The sequence below is a fragment of the Gadus chalcogrammus genome, chromosome 11 (genome assembly GCF_026213295.1).
Source record: "Gadus chalcogrammus isolate NIFS_2021 chromosome 11, NIFS_Gcha_1.0, whole genome shotgun sequence".
NCBI lineage: Eukaryota > Metazoa > Chordata > Actinopteri > Gadiformes > Gadidae > Gadus > Gadus chalcogrammus.
The window spans coordinates 1,484,027-1,502,108 of record NC_079422.1 but is presented as its reverse complement, the minus strand read 5'-3'; the positions used below and the strand labels follow the sequence as shown (position 1 = coordinate 1,502,108).

At 42.2% G+C, this 18,082-nt stretch overlaps 1 protein-coding gene across 2 annotated transcripts in view; it reads right to left on the bottom strand.

Annotated features, from left to right (window-relative positions):
* Positions 1 to 10,905: 10,905 nt before the first annotated feature.
* Positions 10,906 to 18,082, bottom strand: part of nkd2b (NKD inhibitor of WNT signaling pathway 2b) — a 33,700-nt gene continuing 26,523 nt past the window's right edge. Inside the window, exons 4-10 of one of the 2 annotated variants that reach the window (XM_056602913.1) lie at positions 15,037 to 15,097; positions 14,673 to 14,803; positions 14,152 to 14,247; positions 13,830 to 13,971; positions 13,637 to 13,706; positions 13,229 to 13,353; positions 10,906 to 12,243 (exon numbers count right to left, since the gene is read on the bottom strand). In XM_056602913.1, the coding sequence (XP_056458888.1) occupies positions 11,624 to 12,243; positions 13,229 to 13,353; positions 13,637 to 13,706; positions 13,830 to 13,971; positions 14,152 to 14,247; positions 14,673 to 14,803; positions 15,037 to 15,097 (1,245 nt within the window). In that variant the 3' untranslated portion in view covers positions 10,906 to 11,623. The remainder of the gene's footprint in view (positions 12,244 to 13,228; positions 13,354 to 13,636; positions 13,707 to 13,829; positions 13,972 to 14,151; positions 14,248 to 14,672; positions 14,804 to 15,036; positions 15,098 to 18,082) is intronic. The other variant, XM_056602914.1, reaches the window with a different exon arrangement.

Here is an 18,082-nt window from a genome sequence, read left to right as displayed (position 1 = left end):
TACACTATGTACAAATGGTTTTGCTCTTTGCTCATGGCAGTTGTGACAGTCATTTTAACATGTCAGCAGGCAAACTTCACTCATTCCAGGATGTATTATGCTTTGTCCTATAGCCTACTTGGAACGTGTTTTGAAATGGACCGATAGTAGCCTATAGAAATTTGCCAGCTGGAATACAAAGCAAACTCTCCCTCAAATGCACATTCATGGAAGTATTGTATTGTCATCCCCAAATAATGCTGCAATGTAATAATATACATCTTTAAATGCACAATAATGAGTCATTATTATTATTATTATGACTTATCAAATATTTGTATTGGCTCCCAGAATGCAGGTCTGTTAGTGACTCCCAGTATCTCTAAAAACAGACTGGGAAGTAGACCCCCCCTCACCTTTCGCACCTTGTAGTTTGGCCTTGGCGTCTCGCAGTCTCTCTGTGTTCCCACATATTCTCCACAGCTCCATCCCTCTGAACCAACTGCAATTTTTCCCCTGTTAAAAAGGTTTTCCTGGGAGTTTTTATTCAGTGGATGTGAGGGTTTAAGGGAAGAGGATGTTGTTATGATGCTCATGCTAATTAAAGCCCTTTGAGACAAACTGTTTGTAAAAACGGGCTATAAAAATAAAATTGCCTTGCCTTGCCTAACCCGCTTGGACTGTAATTCATATTCATGCTACTAGTTTGATCATTGACTGACTACATGAATAGTTGCACAGAGGAGATTCTTATAGAGGTCTTATAGTCAAACGGTATAGGGTATATACATATATATATATATTGATGTGTTTAGGCCTTTTATGAGATCTAGTTAACATCATTAAAAGTAATTTCCAAACACATTAAAGAAAAGAAAAAAACAAAAGCAAAGATATTTTGCAGCAGTAGCACACTTTTACTTAAACAGAGTGGGAAATGAATCAGGTTAACAAAACATCTAAGAACATCTAAGCTGTCTTTCACATTACCAACGCAACATTAAAACATCATAAAACATCACAAAAAAAACATCTGGAATACAAAGAGTTTGCTTTGTATTCCAGCTGGCCTGTTATGAGCAAATTTCTATAGGCTACTATAGATCCATTTCAAAACATGTTCCAAGTAGGCTATAGGACAACGCATAATACATCCTGGAATGAGTGAAGCTTGCCTGTTGACATGTTAAAATGACTGTCACAACTGCCATGAGCAAAGAGCAAAACCATTTGTACATAGTGTAGGCTACAGTAGCCTATTCGATATTGAATGAAGTAGGTTACTGTACACTCTTTGTCACTGTACAGAGTAGACGATATGATTTGCTTGTACAGCACCTTAAAACACTTACTGTAGCCGATATTCATACGCACACCCAGACTCGCTTTCGATATAGCACACACTCGCATTCTGTAATCACCATCAGTAAATAATAATATGAAAACAATAGCCTATATAATATCTTTCAACAAGAAAAAATAATTTGTTTACTGTAAATGGATAAAGGTCAACAGATGCGCAATTTTGAGCTGTCAGAAATGTGTTGTGATTACTTGTATTCCTCATAGCACTCAGGCTGTGAGGAAATCAGCAGCCCGCGATCGCAGCTCCTTTGATGTGAACGCGCACAGAGCGCAAAGCTCAAAGCCGGACACTGATCTCGTAGTAAAGCCCTCAGGTCTACTCTGCATGTAAAACATCAACTGCATTGAAGTCGTCATAACTTCAGAAGTTCTCATTTTCAAATGATTATGAATGCTATTATTGTTATTTGAAGCCGTGTCAGTCTTGACTGTGGATGGTGTGGTCCTCTGTGTCTGCTAGTGTCTATAATACAGTAATATTTTTGTTGACATTATCAAACGGAAGAACTTTTATTTTGAAGATCACAGGGCAACGAAGCACACGGCGGAAACCAGATATTGAGTGGTAAATTCGTTTTGTTAATTAGGATAGAAAAAACGAATAAACAAACTGAAATCTTGATTTTCGTTTTTTTGACCAAACGAAAAAACGAAAAAACTGCTGGTTTTCTAGTTTCTGCTTGTGTCAATTATTCCCAGAAAACAGAGTAATAAAACGTACCTTGCTCTAAAACGAGCAAGGTACGTCTTGTTACTCTGTTTTCTGGGAATAATTGACGCAAGCAGAAACCAGAAAACAGGCAGTTTTTTCGTTTTTTCGTTTTGACAAGAAAACGAAAATGTAAATTTCAGTTCGTTTATTCGTTTTTTGGTTCTTACTGAGCGAAACGAATATACCACTCAATATCTGGTTTCCGCCGGTGGGCGGGTCCTCTTATTGGCTAGCGTGCTTCATTGCCCTGTGCTCTTCATAATAAAAGTTCTTCCGTTTGATAATGTCGACAAAAATATTACTGTATTATAGACACTAGCAGACACAGAAGACAAGACCACCCACAGTCAAGACTGACACGGCTTCAAATAACAATAATAGTATTCATAATCATTTGAAAATGAGAAGTTATGAAGTTATGATGACTTCAGTGCAGTTGATGTTTAGCCACAGTTAATACATGCAGAGCAGACCTGAGTTCGCTGGCTGCTGATTTCCTCACAGCCTGAGAGCTATGAGGAATACAAGTGATCACAACACATTTCTGACAGCTGAAAATTGCGCATTTGTTGACCTTTATCCATTTAAAGTAAACAAATATTTTTTTCTTGTTGAAAGATATTTTATATTGTTTTCATATTATTATTTACTGATGGTGTTTACAGAATGCGAGTGCGTGTTATATTGAAAGCGAGGCTGGGTGTGCCTATGAATATAGTGAAAAACATTAAAAAACCTTAAAAAACAGTGAGTTTTTTAAGGTGCTGTACAAGCAAATCATATTGTCTACTCTGTACAGTGACAGGGAGTGTAAAGTAACCTACTTCATTCAATATCGAATAGGCCTATACTGTAACCTACACTATGTACAAATGGTTTTGCTCATGGCAGTTGTGACAGTCATTTTAACGTGTCAGCAGGCAAGCTTCACTCATTCCAGGATGCATTATGCGTTGTCCTATAGCCAACTCAGTCTCACCAATATGCGTACAGATCGCACGGTTTGACACTTTCAAAATGCTTGCAGTACATACGCCAAATGACCATTTCGCGTGCATATGATACGCAAAACCCAGCATTAACTACTGTGGAGGGCGGATACGTCCATTTCGCGTGCATATGATACGCAAAACCCAGCATTAACTGAATGGGAAATGCAATATTTTAGGACAGATTCACCATTAAACGTGTTTCTAATGACATTTCTAGCGAGAAATGTACTTTTCCCTTGAATAATCTTCAGTCAGTGAATGTGTATGATCTTTATTAATCTTTATTATCTGAATGGGAAATGCAATATTTTAGGACCGATTCACCGTTAAACGTGTTTCTAATAACATTTCTAGCGAGAAATATACTTTTTACTTGCATAATCTTCAGTCAGTGATTGTGTCTGATCTTTAGTTTTATAGTTATTAAGAAGATTTTATCGGCTCGCTCGCATGTTTCAACAACGCCAGGTTGTTAGGGACGCTGCTTTCGCTAAACTAGCAACTCACGTGTTTCCGGCTGCGTTTGTGTTATTAAACCGTTACTTTATGTAACTTTTAATGATATCATCTTGTTAGAAACACGTATATCTGAGAGCCAACCCAGTCGCAAAAAGCATACGTTGACAGTGTACGTTTTCGTGAACACTGGATTACGTCGCATTTCAACATAAAATAGCGTGTTATACAAACACACACACACACACACACACACACACACACACACACACACACACACACACACACACACACACACACACACACACACACACACACACACACACACACACACACACACACACACACACTGCTAAATAAATAAATAAATACTAAGGCAGAATAGAGAATAAATTAATTCATTATCATTCAACTTCAACATGTGTTATTACAGTATAGTGGTGGAGGGATGACGTATGTTGGCCAACCCGGAAGTGAGCGTCGCCCTGGGTTCCCTTGACAAAAAGCCAACGGGTTTTTCCATTTGATTTTGGATTATTGCAGAAAAATTAGCATCTTTGAAGCACCTCCTCAAAAACTGAAAATACATCTAGTGTACACTAGATGTACAACCCTACTGTCCACAAGCATCACCCCCCCCCCCCCTCCCCATATGGATTTGGAGAATTGTTGCCACGTCCCAATATGCGTACAGATCGCACGGTTTGACACTTTCAAAATGCTTGCAGTACATACGCCAAATGACCATTTCGCGTGCATATGATACGCAAAACCCAGCATTAACTACTGTGGAGGGCGGATACGTCCATTTCACGTGCATATGATACGCAAAACCCAGCATTAACTGAATGGGAAATGCAATATTTTAGGACAGATTCACCATTAAACGTGTTTCTAATGACATTTCTAGCGAGAAATGTACTTTTCCCTTGAATAATCTTCAGTCAGTGAATGTGTATGATCTTTATTAATCTTTATTATCTGAATGGGAAATGCAATATTTTAGGACAGATTCACCGTTAAACGTGTTTCTAATAACATTTCTAGCGAGAAACATACTTTTTACTTGCATAATCTTCAGTCAGTGATTGTGTCTGATCTTTAGTTTTATAGTTATTAAGAAGATTTTATCGGCTCGCTCGCATGTTTCAACAACGCCAGGTTGTTAGGGACGCTGCTTTCGCTAAACTAGCAACTCATGTGTTTCCGGCTGCGTTTGTGTTATTAAACCGTTACTTTATGTAACTTTTAATGATATCATCTTGTTAGAAACACGTATATCTGAGAGCCAACCCAGTCGCAAAAAGCATACGTTGACAGTGTATGTTTTCGTGAACACTGGATTACGTCGCATTTCAACATAAAATAGCGTGTTATACACACACACACACACACACACACACACACACACACACACACACACACACACACACACACACACACACACACACACTGCTAAATAAATAAATAAATACTAAGGCAGAATAGAGAATAAATTAATTCATTATCATTCAACTTCAACATGTGTTATTACAGTATAGTGGTGGAGGGATGACGTATGTTGGCCAACCCGGAAGTGAGCGTCGCCCTGGGTTCCCTTGACAAAAAGCCAACGGGTTTTTCCATTTGATTTTGGATTATTGCAGAAAAATTAGCATCTTTGAAGCACCTCCACAAAAACTGAAAATACATCTAGTGTACACTAGATGTACAACCCTACTGTCCACAAGCATCACCCCCCCCCCCCTCCCCATATGGATTTGGAGAATTGTTGCCACGTCCCAGTGGGGGAGGTATCATATATATGAAAGAGGGCATTCAATTACTACAATGATCAAATAGGAGGCCGAAGCCCTAAAGGAAGTGATGCAATAGGTGACTGGGTCGACAACATTTAAGTAAGCTTTACTTTGAGGTCTCTTACATATATCAAAGGGGGTCTCAAAGGACCCATACGCTTCAACCTGTGGCTCCAGCCCTACAGGAAATGACTCAGCAAGTGCTCCATCTCGTTGCACCTGCACCCAGCGGCTCGCTTGCAAGATTTTGGCCTGAAGTTCTTCCCAGACCTACACCCTAGCCATCCAACACGCATATCTGAGAATCAGGCTTCTCTTTAATAATGACAAAAAGTTATTAGAGAAATACACATTAACTTTTTGTTATCTCATAAGCGGCGTGGTGCCGGCTCCTTTTGACCTTTTGACCCCAGACTTCAAAAACGTGGCCACAGGCCAGCTGTGTCTACACACCTTAAGCCACAAATGTACACCTCCATCCCACAAAAAATGGGGACTAGAAACTAACCTCTGTCTTATGTACATTTACTGTACTGTTGGAGGTCACGCCCCTTTTCCGGCCTTTTCGAGATAGCTAGGGATGCTAAAATGTTTACACACATTTCCCGGGGCCCTGAGAACGACATTCCGAGATTTGGAGTTCTAGCCCTTAGAGAAAAAAAGTTTCCCCAAATGGACTGTCATTTGGACAAAGCCCCTCAGAAGTGTTACCTGCAAGACCTAATGGTTCAGAATGTGGTGGAAAAACTGTTTTTGAGATAGGAAGGTCCTACCGCCCTGACATTTGAATAGCTTATTCTAAGGCCTAACTGGGACCCCGAGGGCAGGAAGGGGTGGCCCTTCCTGCCTGAAACTTGGCCCAGTCGGACCCCGAGTGCAGGAAGGGGGGGCCTGGACTTTCATAATCCTCGCTCGACTGTAAAGGATGTTTGGTCGGATGTTATGACGAAGAATCATAATGTGAATGGGAATATTCTATAAATGTCTTGATATCATCTTTCGTCTCAACACTTCTGCTGCAGCCGCTTAAAGTCTCACTCCGAGAACCTTAAAATATGAATCAATCCATTAGAAGTATAAAAATATCTTCCCGGTAGCGTAACGGGGCAAACAAGGTGTCCTTTGACATCTACGTTTCGAGGCGATTGCAACAGTGCCACACATGATCATATTTGAATATGTTTTGGGGTAGTAATTAGCTGTCGATTTTGGAGGCCTTTATCAATAATGACCAGCTATAGATTTGCTTCCCGATGGCGATTTTTGACAAATTACATGTTATTTAGCATCTACACGTTAAGCTGAGTCCAATGAGATCAAGCTCTCCCTCTTGCTACACCGAGATCATGTCCTAGACCAGTGGTTTTCAAACTGTGGGGCGCGCCCCCCCTGGGGGGCGCCAGAGTTCTTCAGGGGGGGCGCGACGTGAGAAAAAAATAAACCCGAAGAAAACCCTGAAAGACGATGATTCTAATCATCAGTCGTACTTCAACTGTAGAAGTAACATAACTAAATCAATTTTCAACCGTTTATCTTCGTGCAAACCATTTAACAAATCTACACACTTGTATCTTCAATAATATCGAAACAGAATTTCGATATCATTTAAAATGTCTTCAGAATCACCGTTTTAGTTTCATACTGCTTCGTTTTCAGCTGTTTTCATTGAAGACGTCAGCCCATTCTGATACACCTACTTCTAGACATCGTAACTCATTCCTTTTTCAACCGTTTACCATCGTTCAAACCATTAAACAAATCTACACACTTGTATCTTCAATACTATCTAAACGGAATTTTGATAGCATTTATACTTTTTTCAGAATCACAGTTTTAGTTTCAAACCGGCGTCGTTTTCAGTTGGTTATAATAATTGAGGTCACCATAGCAACGCCGGTAAACAAACCCCGCAGAATAGTCGAATCTCTGGACTGAAAAGGCAGATCTGATTCGACTCAGAAAGTCGAGTCGGGGACCCTGAATGAATCTGTAAACTGGCAGTTTACACAGATTAAGATGTTCAAATGTATTTAAAAAAGGTTAAGCTAAAACATTCTTAGATAAAGTTGTTACATTTTGTTGTTTAAAAACGCAAAAAGATGTAATGTTTCAGAAATATGTTTAAAAAATATGTTAAAAAATTTGTTTCAAATGTTTCAAAAATACGTTCCAAATGTTTTAAAATTATGATCGGAGATGGTTGAAATGTGTAAAATAATTAAAATAGCTTTCAAAACACAGGTAGGCCTATTTAGAAGAAAAAAATTGGGGGGTGGGGGGCTCAGCTGAATTTTTTTCTCTGAGGGGGGGCTCACTCTCTCACACTTTGAAAACCCCTGTCCTAGACCTAGGTGTACCATGTAAAATACATGTTACCATTTTCTAGAGTGTCATGCTTGGTGTCATTGGACTCAGCTCAACGTGTAGATGCTAAATAACATGTCATTTGTCACAAATTTCTATCGGGAAGCAAATCAGCTGCTCATTATTGATTAAGGCCTCCAATTTCGACAGGTAATTACTACCATTAAACATGTTCGAATATGCTCATGTGTGGCACCGTTGCAACCGCCTGGAAGCGTAGATGTTGAAGGACACCTTGTTCGCTCTCTTACGCCACCGGGAAGATATTTAAATGCTTCTGATTGACTAATGAATTGATTCAGCTATTCCCCCAGAAGTCTGGGGTCAAAAGGTCAAAAGGAGCCGGCACCACGCCGCTTATGAGACAAAAGTTAATGTGTATTTCTCTCATTCATTTTTGTCATTATTAAAGAGAGGCCTGATTCTCAGATATGCAGGTTGGATGGCTACGGTGTAGGTCTGGGAATAACTTCAGGCCAAAATCTTGCAAGCGAGCCGCTGGGTGCAGGTGCAACGAGATGGAGCACTTGCTGAGTCATTTCCTGTAGGGCTGGAGCCACAGGTTGAAGCGTATGCGTCCTTTGAGACACCCTTTGATATATAAGAGACCTCAAAGTAAAGCTTACTTAAATGTTGTCGACCCAGTCACCTATCACTTCCTTTAGGGCTTCGGCCTCCTAATTGATCATTGTAGTATAATTGAATGCCCTCTTTCATATATATGATACCTCCACCACTGGGACGTGGCAACAATTCTCCAAATCCATATGGGGAGGGGGGGGTGATGCTTGTGGACAGTAGGGTTGTACACTAGACATAAATAGGAAGAATACTCAGAAGGAATGACCTCTCATAAATATTTATTTAAGAAATTGTTTCAAATAACCCTGCCTCGTTAAATCAATGAGCTTGGTGTTTTGCTTTCAAAAATAGGTTGTAGAAGAAGTCTAAACTGCAGAAAATAAAAACACCCAAGCTGCCTTTTAAGGATACCTTGGAATATCTGTCTATTTTTTAACCATCGGACCCTAGTTTACGACAAAAACAACACAATTTACGGCAGCTCACTTGCCGCGTGGTTTTTAGAGCCATGTAAGGATTAGAGGGGCTGGTCGATAACAACCACCATAGCAACCATGACGGTCAAGTGACTGGATGCAGCCCCGTTGAAAAAAATAGAATACCACCCTCAGGAGATTAATGATATTTAAATTATTATGACCATGAAGTCTTTATTTGCATGGGTTTACATTTCGTTCTGTGTAGCATGGAAAAATCGGAGAAACACTCCCATTCGGAATGCATTGGTTTACATTTCTTTCTTTGGAGCACAGTTATTTTTATTTATTTTCAGTTTTTGAGGAGGTGCTTCAAAGATGCTAATTTTTCTGCAATAATCCAAAATCAAATGGAAAAACCCGTTGACTTTTTGTCAAGGGAACCCAGGGCGACGCTCACTTCCGGGTTGGCCAACATACGTCATCCCTCCACCACTATACTGTGATAACAGATGTTGAATTTGAATGATTATGAATTAATTTATTCTTTATTCTGCCTTAGTATTTATTTATTTATGTAGCAGTGTGTGTGTGTGTGTGTGTGTGTGTGTGTGTGTGTGTGTGTGTGTGTGTGTGTGTGTGTGTGTGTGTGTGTGTGTGTGTGTGTGTGTGTGTGTGTGTGTATAACACGCTATTTTATGTTGAAATGCGACGTAATCCAGTGTTCACGAAAACGTACACTGTCAACGTATGCTTTTTGCGACTGGGTTGGCTCTCAGATATGCGTGTTTCTAACAAGATGATATCATTAAAAGTTACATGAAGTAACGGTTTAATAACACAAACGCAGCCGGAAACACGTGAGTTGCTAGTTTAGCGAAAGCAGCGTCCCTAACAACCTGACGTCGTTGAAACATGCGAGCGAGCCGATAAAATCTTCCTAATAACTATAAAACTAAAGATCATACACATTCACTGACTGAAGATTATTCAAGGAAAAAGTACATTTCTCGCTAGAAATGTCATTAGAAACACGTTTAATGGTGAATCTGTCCTAAAATATTGCATTTCCCATTCAGTTAATGCTGGGTTTTGCGTATCATATGCACGCGAAATGGACGTATCCGCCCTCCACAGTAGTTAATGCTGGGTTTTGCGTATCATATGCACGCGAAATGGTCATTTGGCGTATGTACTGCAAGCATTTTGAAAGTGTCAAACCGTGCGATCTGTACGCATATTGGTGAGACTGAGTTGGCTATAGGACAACGCATAATGCATCCTGGAATGAGTGAAGCTTGCCTGCTGACACGTTAAAATGACTGTCACAACTGCCATGAGCAAAACCATTTGTACATAGTGTAGGATGTAGGCTACAGTATAGGCCTATTCGATATTGAATGAAGTAGGTTACTTTACACTCCCTGTCACTGTACAGAGTAGACAATATGATTTGCTTGTACAGCACCTTAAAAAACTTAGTTTTTTAAGGTTTTTTAATGTTTTTCACTATATTCATAGGCAGACCCAGCCTCGCTTTCAATATAACACGCACTCGCATTCTGTAAACACCATCAGTAAATAATAATATGAAAACAATATAAAATATCTTTCAACAAGAAAAAAATATTTGTTTACTTTAAATGGATAAAGGTCAACAAATGCGCAATTTTCAGCTGTCAGAAATGTGTTGTGATCACTTGTATTCCTCATAGCTCTCAGGCTGTGAGGAAATCAGCAGCCAGCGATCTCAGGTCTGCTCTGCATGTATTAACTGTGGCTAAACATCAACTGCACTGAAGTCATCATAACTTCATAACTTCTCATTTTCAAATGATTATGAATACTATTATTGTTATTTGAAGCCGTGTCATTCTTGACTGTGGGTGGTGTGGTCCTCTGTGTCTGCTAGTGTCTATGATAGCCTACAGTAATATTTTTGTCGACATTATCAAACGGAAGAACTTTTATTATGAAGAGCACAGGGCAACGAAGCGCGCTAGCCAATAAGAGGACCCGCCCACCGGCGGAAACCAGATATTGAGTGGTATATTCGTTTCGCTCAGTAAGAACCAAAAAACGAATAAACGAACTGAAATTTACATTTTCGTTTTCTTTTCAAAACGAAAAAACGAAAAAACGGCCTGTTTTCTGGTTTCTGCTTGCGTCAATTATTCCCAGAAAACAGAGTAACAAGACGTACCTTGCTCTAAAACGTACCTTGCTCCAGGGGCTTCTCAACTCAGCGAATCTGGAATCACCATGTCCACGGCAAAGATTAATGATATATATTTATTAAAATATATAAAAGACAAAATACTTATATGCATTTTATACCGATGCAGTATGCATATACAGTTGAATAATTATACAGTAAAATGTGTTTAAATTGGCAGTGGTGATTTAATTCTTCTCTTCGGAGGGAGTCCCTTAAGTCCACAGTAGGAAGACCCAGAAGATGAGAAAAGCAACTTTGAAGAGCTTAAGAGCAGCAGCACCTGAACACCTGAGATCCACGGTTTCTGAAGGTCTCGTAACACATCTCTTACGTGACGCACAACTTCTTCGGACAAGCACTTTATATTAACAGCATCAAGAAGGATACACTTAATATTTCCAAATACCTCAATACTGCTATCTGCATATCTGTCCCTTTATGAGATCGTACACAAACAGAGCAGTCGGAAAAGCAAATGTTACAATTTCATACAGAACCGTACAACTTTCATAATAGACAATTTCCTACAGAAACATATCATACAGTCCAATATTCTCCACGCTACACCCCATTCTCTTCATAGGTCTAGGTTTCATTCCCATATTTCACTGGATAGCTTGCAAACAAGGTTTACAGCCGCGACACGTCAGTTTGCCATTAATGCAGACATTTCTGGTGGCGCGATGGACTCCTTTACGTCGGGTGTGGTGGTTGATCCCTGGGGCTGGTGTTAGCTTAGTTCATGTCTGATGGTAATGGTGATAGTGGTGGTGGTGGTGGTGTTCGTGGTGATGGTGGTGCTCGTGCCTCTGGACCAGGGGCACCACCACTCCGGGGCTTACAGGGGGGCTGGAGAGGTGCTCTCTCTCAAGGGCAGGCAGCACTGAGGGCATGGGGGGGTGATGCTGGGGCTGGTGCCGGGTCTGTTCGGGGTGGGGTTGGGATGGAGGGGACAGAGGGGTCCTGCCGTTGGGGAGTGCTTCTCTTGTCCTGGCCCTCAGGCGTTTGCTGTGGCTGTACTGCAGGGGGTGCTGTGGCTGGTGGGGGTGGCCCATGTTGTTGTGGTGAGGGAGGTGATACACATCCTGCCCCCCGTGGAGCGTGGATGGGTGCGTGCCGTGACACTTGCTTGGTCTGCTGCTCCCGTTCGCCCCCGTCCCACCCTTGTAAGCCCCCTTGGGGGACCTGAGGAGGTGTGCGCCCTTGCCCCGAGGCTCCACTGGGTTGTAGCTGTCGCCGATAACCTGCGAGCGGCGGTGGTGGGCGGCGTGCGCCACAGGCTCTTGGGAGCGCGAGCAGCTCTGGGACTGGGGGCTGCGGACCGGGGCCTTCTGGGGGGGAGGGGGAGGGGTGGTGGTGCCTGGACACAAGGATGAAGAGGAAATGGTTTTAGGTCACAAGGCTTGGAGTTTGCGTGGAAAAACGTTGCAAATCAAATCAAACACCTCAAGTTAACCCCAGCAATTGAATGAACAGAAACTTATAATCAACAGGAATCACTGGGGCTCTGAAACATGAAGAAACTCTTGAAAAAGTACAGGGCTTACCGAGTTAGAGTTATAACATCTCCTAAATGTTAATCTACAATGGTGAGGTTGATTTGCTCAAGACACAGCATCCCTTTCCATTCCAGCCTCTTAATAATTACATTCATAGATTTCTATGGATTATTTGTTATATATATTTTTGGATCATTAGGGTGCTTACACTCAACAAACTTGAATATCAAAGGTCAGGTACCTTGAATTTATAAAAAATATGAAAAGCAATGCCTTGAATGCCAGTTTTCGGTTGCATAGAATGCATAGGCCTTTGTGGCTTTGGTCAATAGTCTAATCCTGGATATGAACATCCAACCACATGGGACAGGTTTTTAGAAAGTAAAAGTCTTTGTTTCTGGTTTCCCCTGGTGCTCAACTCTCGCTGACCAATATGAATCTATAAGCACATGGGGACAGGCTTTTAGGAAGTAATATGTGTGAACGTCTTTCAGAGGCAGCTTTGGCTTGTGTCAATTTGCTAAACAAGACCCTGTACTCAAAATACCGGCATGAACTTTTACTTTCTGAAACTGCTAGTTCCACCACTCCATCCAAATATATTGTTTTGATTGGAACCTGTGTGGTTTTAATGGGGGAATGTCCCATGTCCAGAAGTCCCAACTCTTGCCATATATCCTTTTGCTCAACCAACAGTAATTGTCAAATTACAGGGGAGGAATTGTTTTTCAGTCTTTGTTTTCAGAGTCTGGCAGATGCAAAAAAAAAAACTGCTTCTACTGCAGATATGTTATGTAGTCATGCCAAAAAGAGATTTTTATTGCATAACCAAGGGATTCGGCTGACCTTCAAAGCGGGATGTGTAGTTCTCTATCCCAGCCAGGTCCAGGTAGTGGTTCCTTCTCTCTGTGTTCTCATCAACACAGTAGTGCTGGCCATCAGGAGGCAGGGGCTCCAAACTCTGCTGCGCTCTTATTGGACAGAACAAACACAATTGTAACTATTCCTATTCAGGTATTTTTGTAATCTAGCAGACCAACCAGACCACCATAACCCTTACGCAAAATGCCTGGATTAAACCCAGAACCACTACATTACCACCACTGCCACCACACCAATGATCCTGCTCAACTGTGTTGGAACCTTTTAGAGTGTGTGTGTGTGTGTGTGTGTGTGTGTGTGTGTGTGTGTGTGTGTGTGTGTGTGTGTGTGTGTGTGTGTGTGTGTGTGTGTGTGTACTAGTGCTGTACTGACCTGATGTTATCCGAGAGTCGTTTGTCTGCGTAGCGACTCTCTTCCTGGTGACAGCGACCTTGCTCACGCTCTGAGGAGGGCAGACACTAGAATGAACAGACCTGTAGTATTGTAGTCATCCACCCCATCCACATTCAATCCTCATAGGCCGTGCAGCATCAGGATGCCTCGAGTCCTTTCACTGGTTTCTCACCTGTCCCATTGTCCCTTCTATGGGATCTATTTTCCGGAGAAACGGTCAGTTTGACACGCAGCGTTTTGCTCTTGTTCTGGCACGAGTGATTAACCGAGGCGTCCACCACATCGTAGATGGTGTGCATCAAGTTGGACATGTCCTGCAAGGTGAAGTAGATCATGAAGTACAAAAATTAGGGAAAGTAGCCATTCCATAGAGTTTGATAGCTTGAAATAATTATGTGCATCCACGCCGTAGAAAATGAGAAAACTGTAGGCGATGCTTTGTAAAACAACTTAAAAAAATATCTAAAAGGACATTTAGAGATTCTTGTGAATACCTCTTTATGAACTTTGCCACTGTTGTCAAAGTCATAGAGGGTGAAGAACCACTCTTGTCGGTTGCTGTCTTCAAGGGACACTTTACATTCCAAATCCTGTTAGCGTATTCAAGATTTGGATTATCATTTGATTTCACCTTATCTTTCTCCTGTCATTTGGTTTTTGTTTGAGGTTAGCTGATACTTTTCAATTAAAAACACCTATCCATTTATAAAACAAGTTCTGAGCAACAAAGTCTTCTAAGTGTCTGTAGGAGTTCTCACGGAACAGTTTGTCTTCAGGCTAAAAAAACAGTGCAACAACAACAGCTTTTCCAACTCTACAGGCAAGAATGTCCAGGAATATATAAATGAGCAACTTAAATTAAATAAAAATAGAAGTGTAAAGTTAATTTATTAGTTGTTCCAGATGGATTTGAAAAAAATAAGAAAAGTATTATTAGAAAGTATTAAAGTATTAGTATGTGTATGTTTAAGGGATGCAGTGTGTTGTCACCATTAAGTTTATGGTGGGTTCTCACATTAAGACTGATGCGTTTCTTCCCTGGAGCTTTGCTGGTGTCCTGCAGAAGGACCTCCCGCTCCCCCTCTGCTGAGCGGAGGTACTGCAGGTAACTCTCACAGCCCTCCCCCTTCTCTGGAGGCAGCACCACTGTCAAACAACAAAACACAACATATCTTTAGTATAAATCTTCAATCATCTTACAGTCAATGTTGACTTTGAATGATAAATCACAATGCATTCAAGCATAAGTGATTTATTAATGCTATTTAGTTGATCTTATCTCTACATTAATACCAGAGACAGAATGACACTGAATAGCTGCTGTCCACGGCTAACTAATCATCAAGGAGCACTAGAAATAATCCTATTCTCCAACTCACCCTCTAGGGGACAGGGATGTTCTACAAATGGGCCCTCCCTCAGGTCACCGTGTGCAAGCCCCTGAGACACAGAAAGAAGAGATGGGGGCTGGATGTTAGTGGGGGGGTGTAGGTATGTGGTGAGCTGACCACAGACACGGTAGAAAAACAAACAATCTCAGCTTCAATGCCTTTCCTGCGCAGATGAGAAGAAAGACGGGCGACAGGCAGGAGGCTCCAGTGAGTCTCTGAGGTGACCAGCGCATATTGTTGTTCTAGGCTGTCTGCAGCAAGCCACCGATCCAACACACAGCAGGATCACGTCCATCACAGAGATCACCACCATGGTGGGTCAACCCAGGGAAGGACAATGCATTGATAGGATATTCTCAAGGTGGTTCTTCTGATTGCCCCATGGTCCGTAGCCTAGCTGTGGTCAGCCTTGAGATATGAAGAGGCCTTCAGGCCTACCTGCTCCTGATGTAGCTCAATTCATTGTCGGTCACTTCTGATTAAAGTTTCTGCTAAATGACTAAGAAGTTAACAGTTTATAGGTCTCTCTTTGAACCCTCTTCGGCAGAATGCCCTTTTCAATTAAATATTGTTTCATATTCCAGGGAACGCAGAGTAAACTTTGAGTTATTTCGTAGAAAACCTCCACGATGAGTTGAGTAAATAGTTTGATAGGTTGAATTGTATACTGGAAACATTGCATTGGAACAGTTAAATAGTTGATCCATAATAGAGAGAAAAAAGTTGTACGAAAATGGCCAGATGGAAACTTCTAGAAGAGGGGGGATTGCTGTGGGGGTACTGTATGGAACTGATTAAATACACAATTCCATGGAGCTGTAAAGCTAAAGGCGAGGGGGAGAGAACTACACAGGGTTTGGATAGTGGATATCCAAATCCTGGATATCCCTTTGGATAGTCTTGCTGGCACACATAGATATTCTTTAGACTGCATAAAGCTGAACCACTACTCATTTAGGAGATCTTCATTCAAAAGTGCCTGTTCGGAGGACCAAAGGAACGCACACACACACACATAAAAAAGATTCATCTCATTCAAGTAATCTCAACTACAGTAAACTTGACTAAGCTTTTTGAAATGAAATCCCACCAGATTGAATAGAGCATGTGTATGGAAATTAGACCTGCACCAGAAAAACAAAATAATGTACCTTCAATACCTTCAACAGAGGCTGAGGCTAAAAACAAGGTCTGCACATCTGTGTGCATTTAGGTGAAATACCGCCTCCCCCAACAAACCTCTCTCTATCTTTGTCTGTGTCTCTGTGTCTGTCTCTCTCTCGCTGTTGAAGGGAGAGACACTATGAAGGGAGAGAGACACTATGAAGCGATAGAGACACTGGGAGAGACACACTATGAAGGGAGAGAGAGACACTGAAGGGAGAGAGATACTATGGAGGGAGACAATATGAAGGGAGAGCGGGGGAGAGAGATACACCATGAAGGGAGAGGGAGAGACACTATGAAGGGAGAGAGACACTATGAAGGGAGAGAGAAACTATGGAGGGAGACCAGGAGAGAGACACTATGAAGAGAGAGAGACACTACGAAGGGAGAGGCACTATGAAGGAAGAGAGACACTATGGTGGAAGAGAGACGATATGAAGGGAGAGCAGGTGGGAGAGAGACACTTTAAAGAGAGAGACACACTATGAAGGGAGAGAGACACTACGAAGGGAGAGAGACACTATGAAGGGAGAGCAGGAGAGAGAGACACTATGAAGAGAGAGAGACTCTACGAAGGGACAGAGACACTATGAAGGGAGAGCAGGAGAGACAGAGACACTATGGAGCGAGAGAGACACTATGAAGGGAGAGCAGGAGAGAGAGACACACTATGAAGGGTGAGAAACACTACAAAGGGAGAGAGACACTATGGAGGGAGAGAAAGAGAGACACTATGAAGGGAGAGAAGCACTATGGAGGGAGAGAGAGACTATGAAGGGATAGAGAGACTATGAAGGGAGAGCAGGAGAAAGAGAGACACTACGGAGGGGAGCAGGAGAGACACTATAGACTGGGAGAGCAGGAGAGAGAGAGAGACACTATGAAGGAAGAGAGGCACATTGAAGGGAGAGAGACACTATGGAGGGAGAGCAGGAGAGAGAGAGAGACACTATGAAGGGAGAGAGGCACATTGAAGGGAGAGAGACACTATGGAGGGAGAGCAGGGGAGAGAGAGAGAGACACTATAGAGGGAGTAAGAGACTATGAAGGGAGAGCAGGAGAGAGAGAGAGAAGGGATGAGGTGATGGGGGGGGGAAGAAGGCAAGAAGTGCTAGTTAGTGAGTCAAGAGAAAGATAAGGAGGACAGGAGATGGGGGAGAGAGGGTGGAGTTGAGGAGGAGGAGATCCTCCTGATGGGGTAAGGGCTTCGTTACAAGTTCCTGGGTGCTCGGTGGGAGAGGTGGAGATGGAGGTTTTTATACAAGGCTATGAAAGGCTTCTCGGAGAGGTGGAGGCACCTCTTCCTGGGCCCCAACCCGGCAGCTGTCTTTAATCAGGTCTCAGAACACACACACACACACACACACACACACACACACACACACACACACACACACACACACACACACACACACACACACACACACACACACACACACACACACACACACACACACACACACACAGAGTTTCCATCTCTTTAAGGTTTCTGTTGCCATAGTTGTTGCTTCCTTCCAGCGCTGGGTGTGCTTTTATCTCAGGTTTTGTAGCACAATCCCCTAATGAAGGGCGGTGTGTAAGGGAGAGGGAGTTCTCTCACACACACACACACACACACACACACACACACACACACACACACACACACACACACACACACACACACACACACACACACACACACACACACACACACACACACACACACACACACACAAACTGTTGTATGGCTCCGAGAAACATCACAGAGACCACTGATTCTTCTATTCCTCCTCCCGTGGGGATGCAGCGCTAGGTAAGCACCTCTGGAAATGAAAGACAGGCCTCACAATGAGAACAGACATTTGCAAATCAAACCACAGGCTGG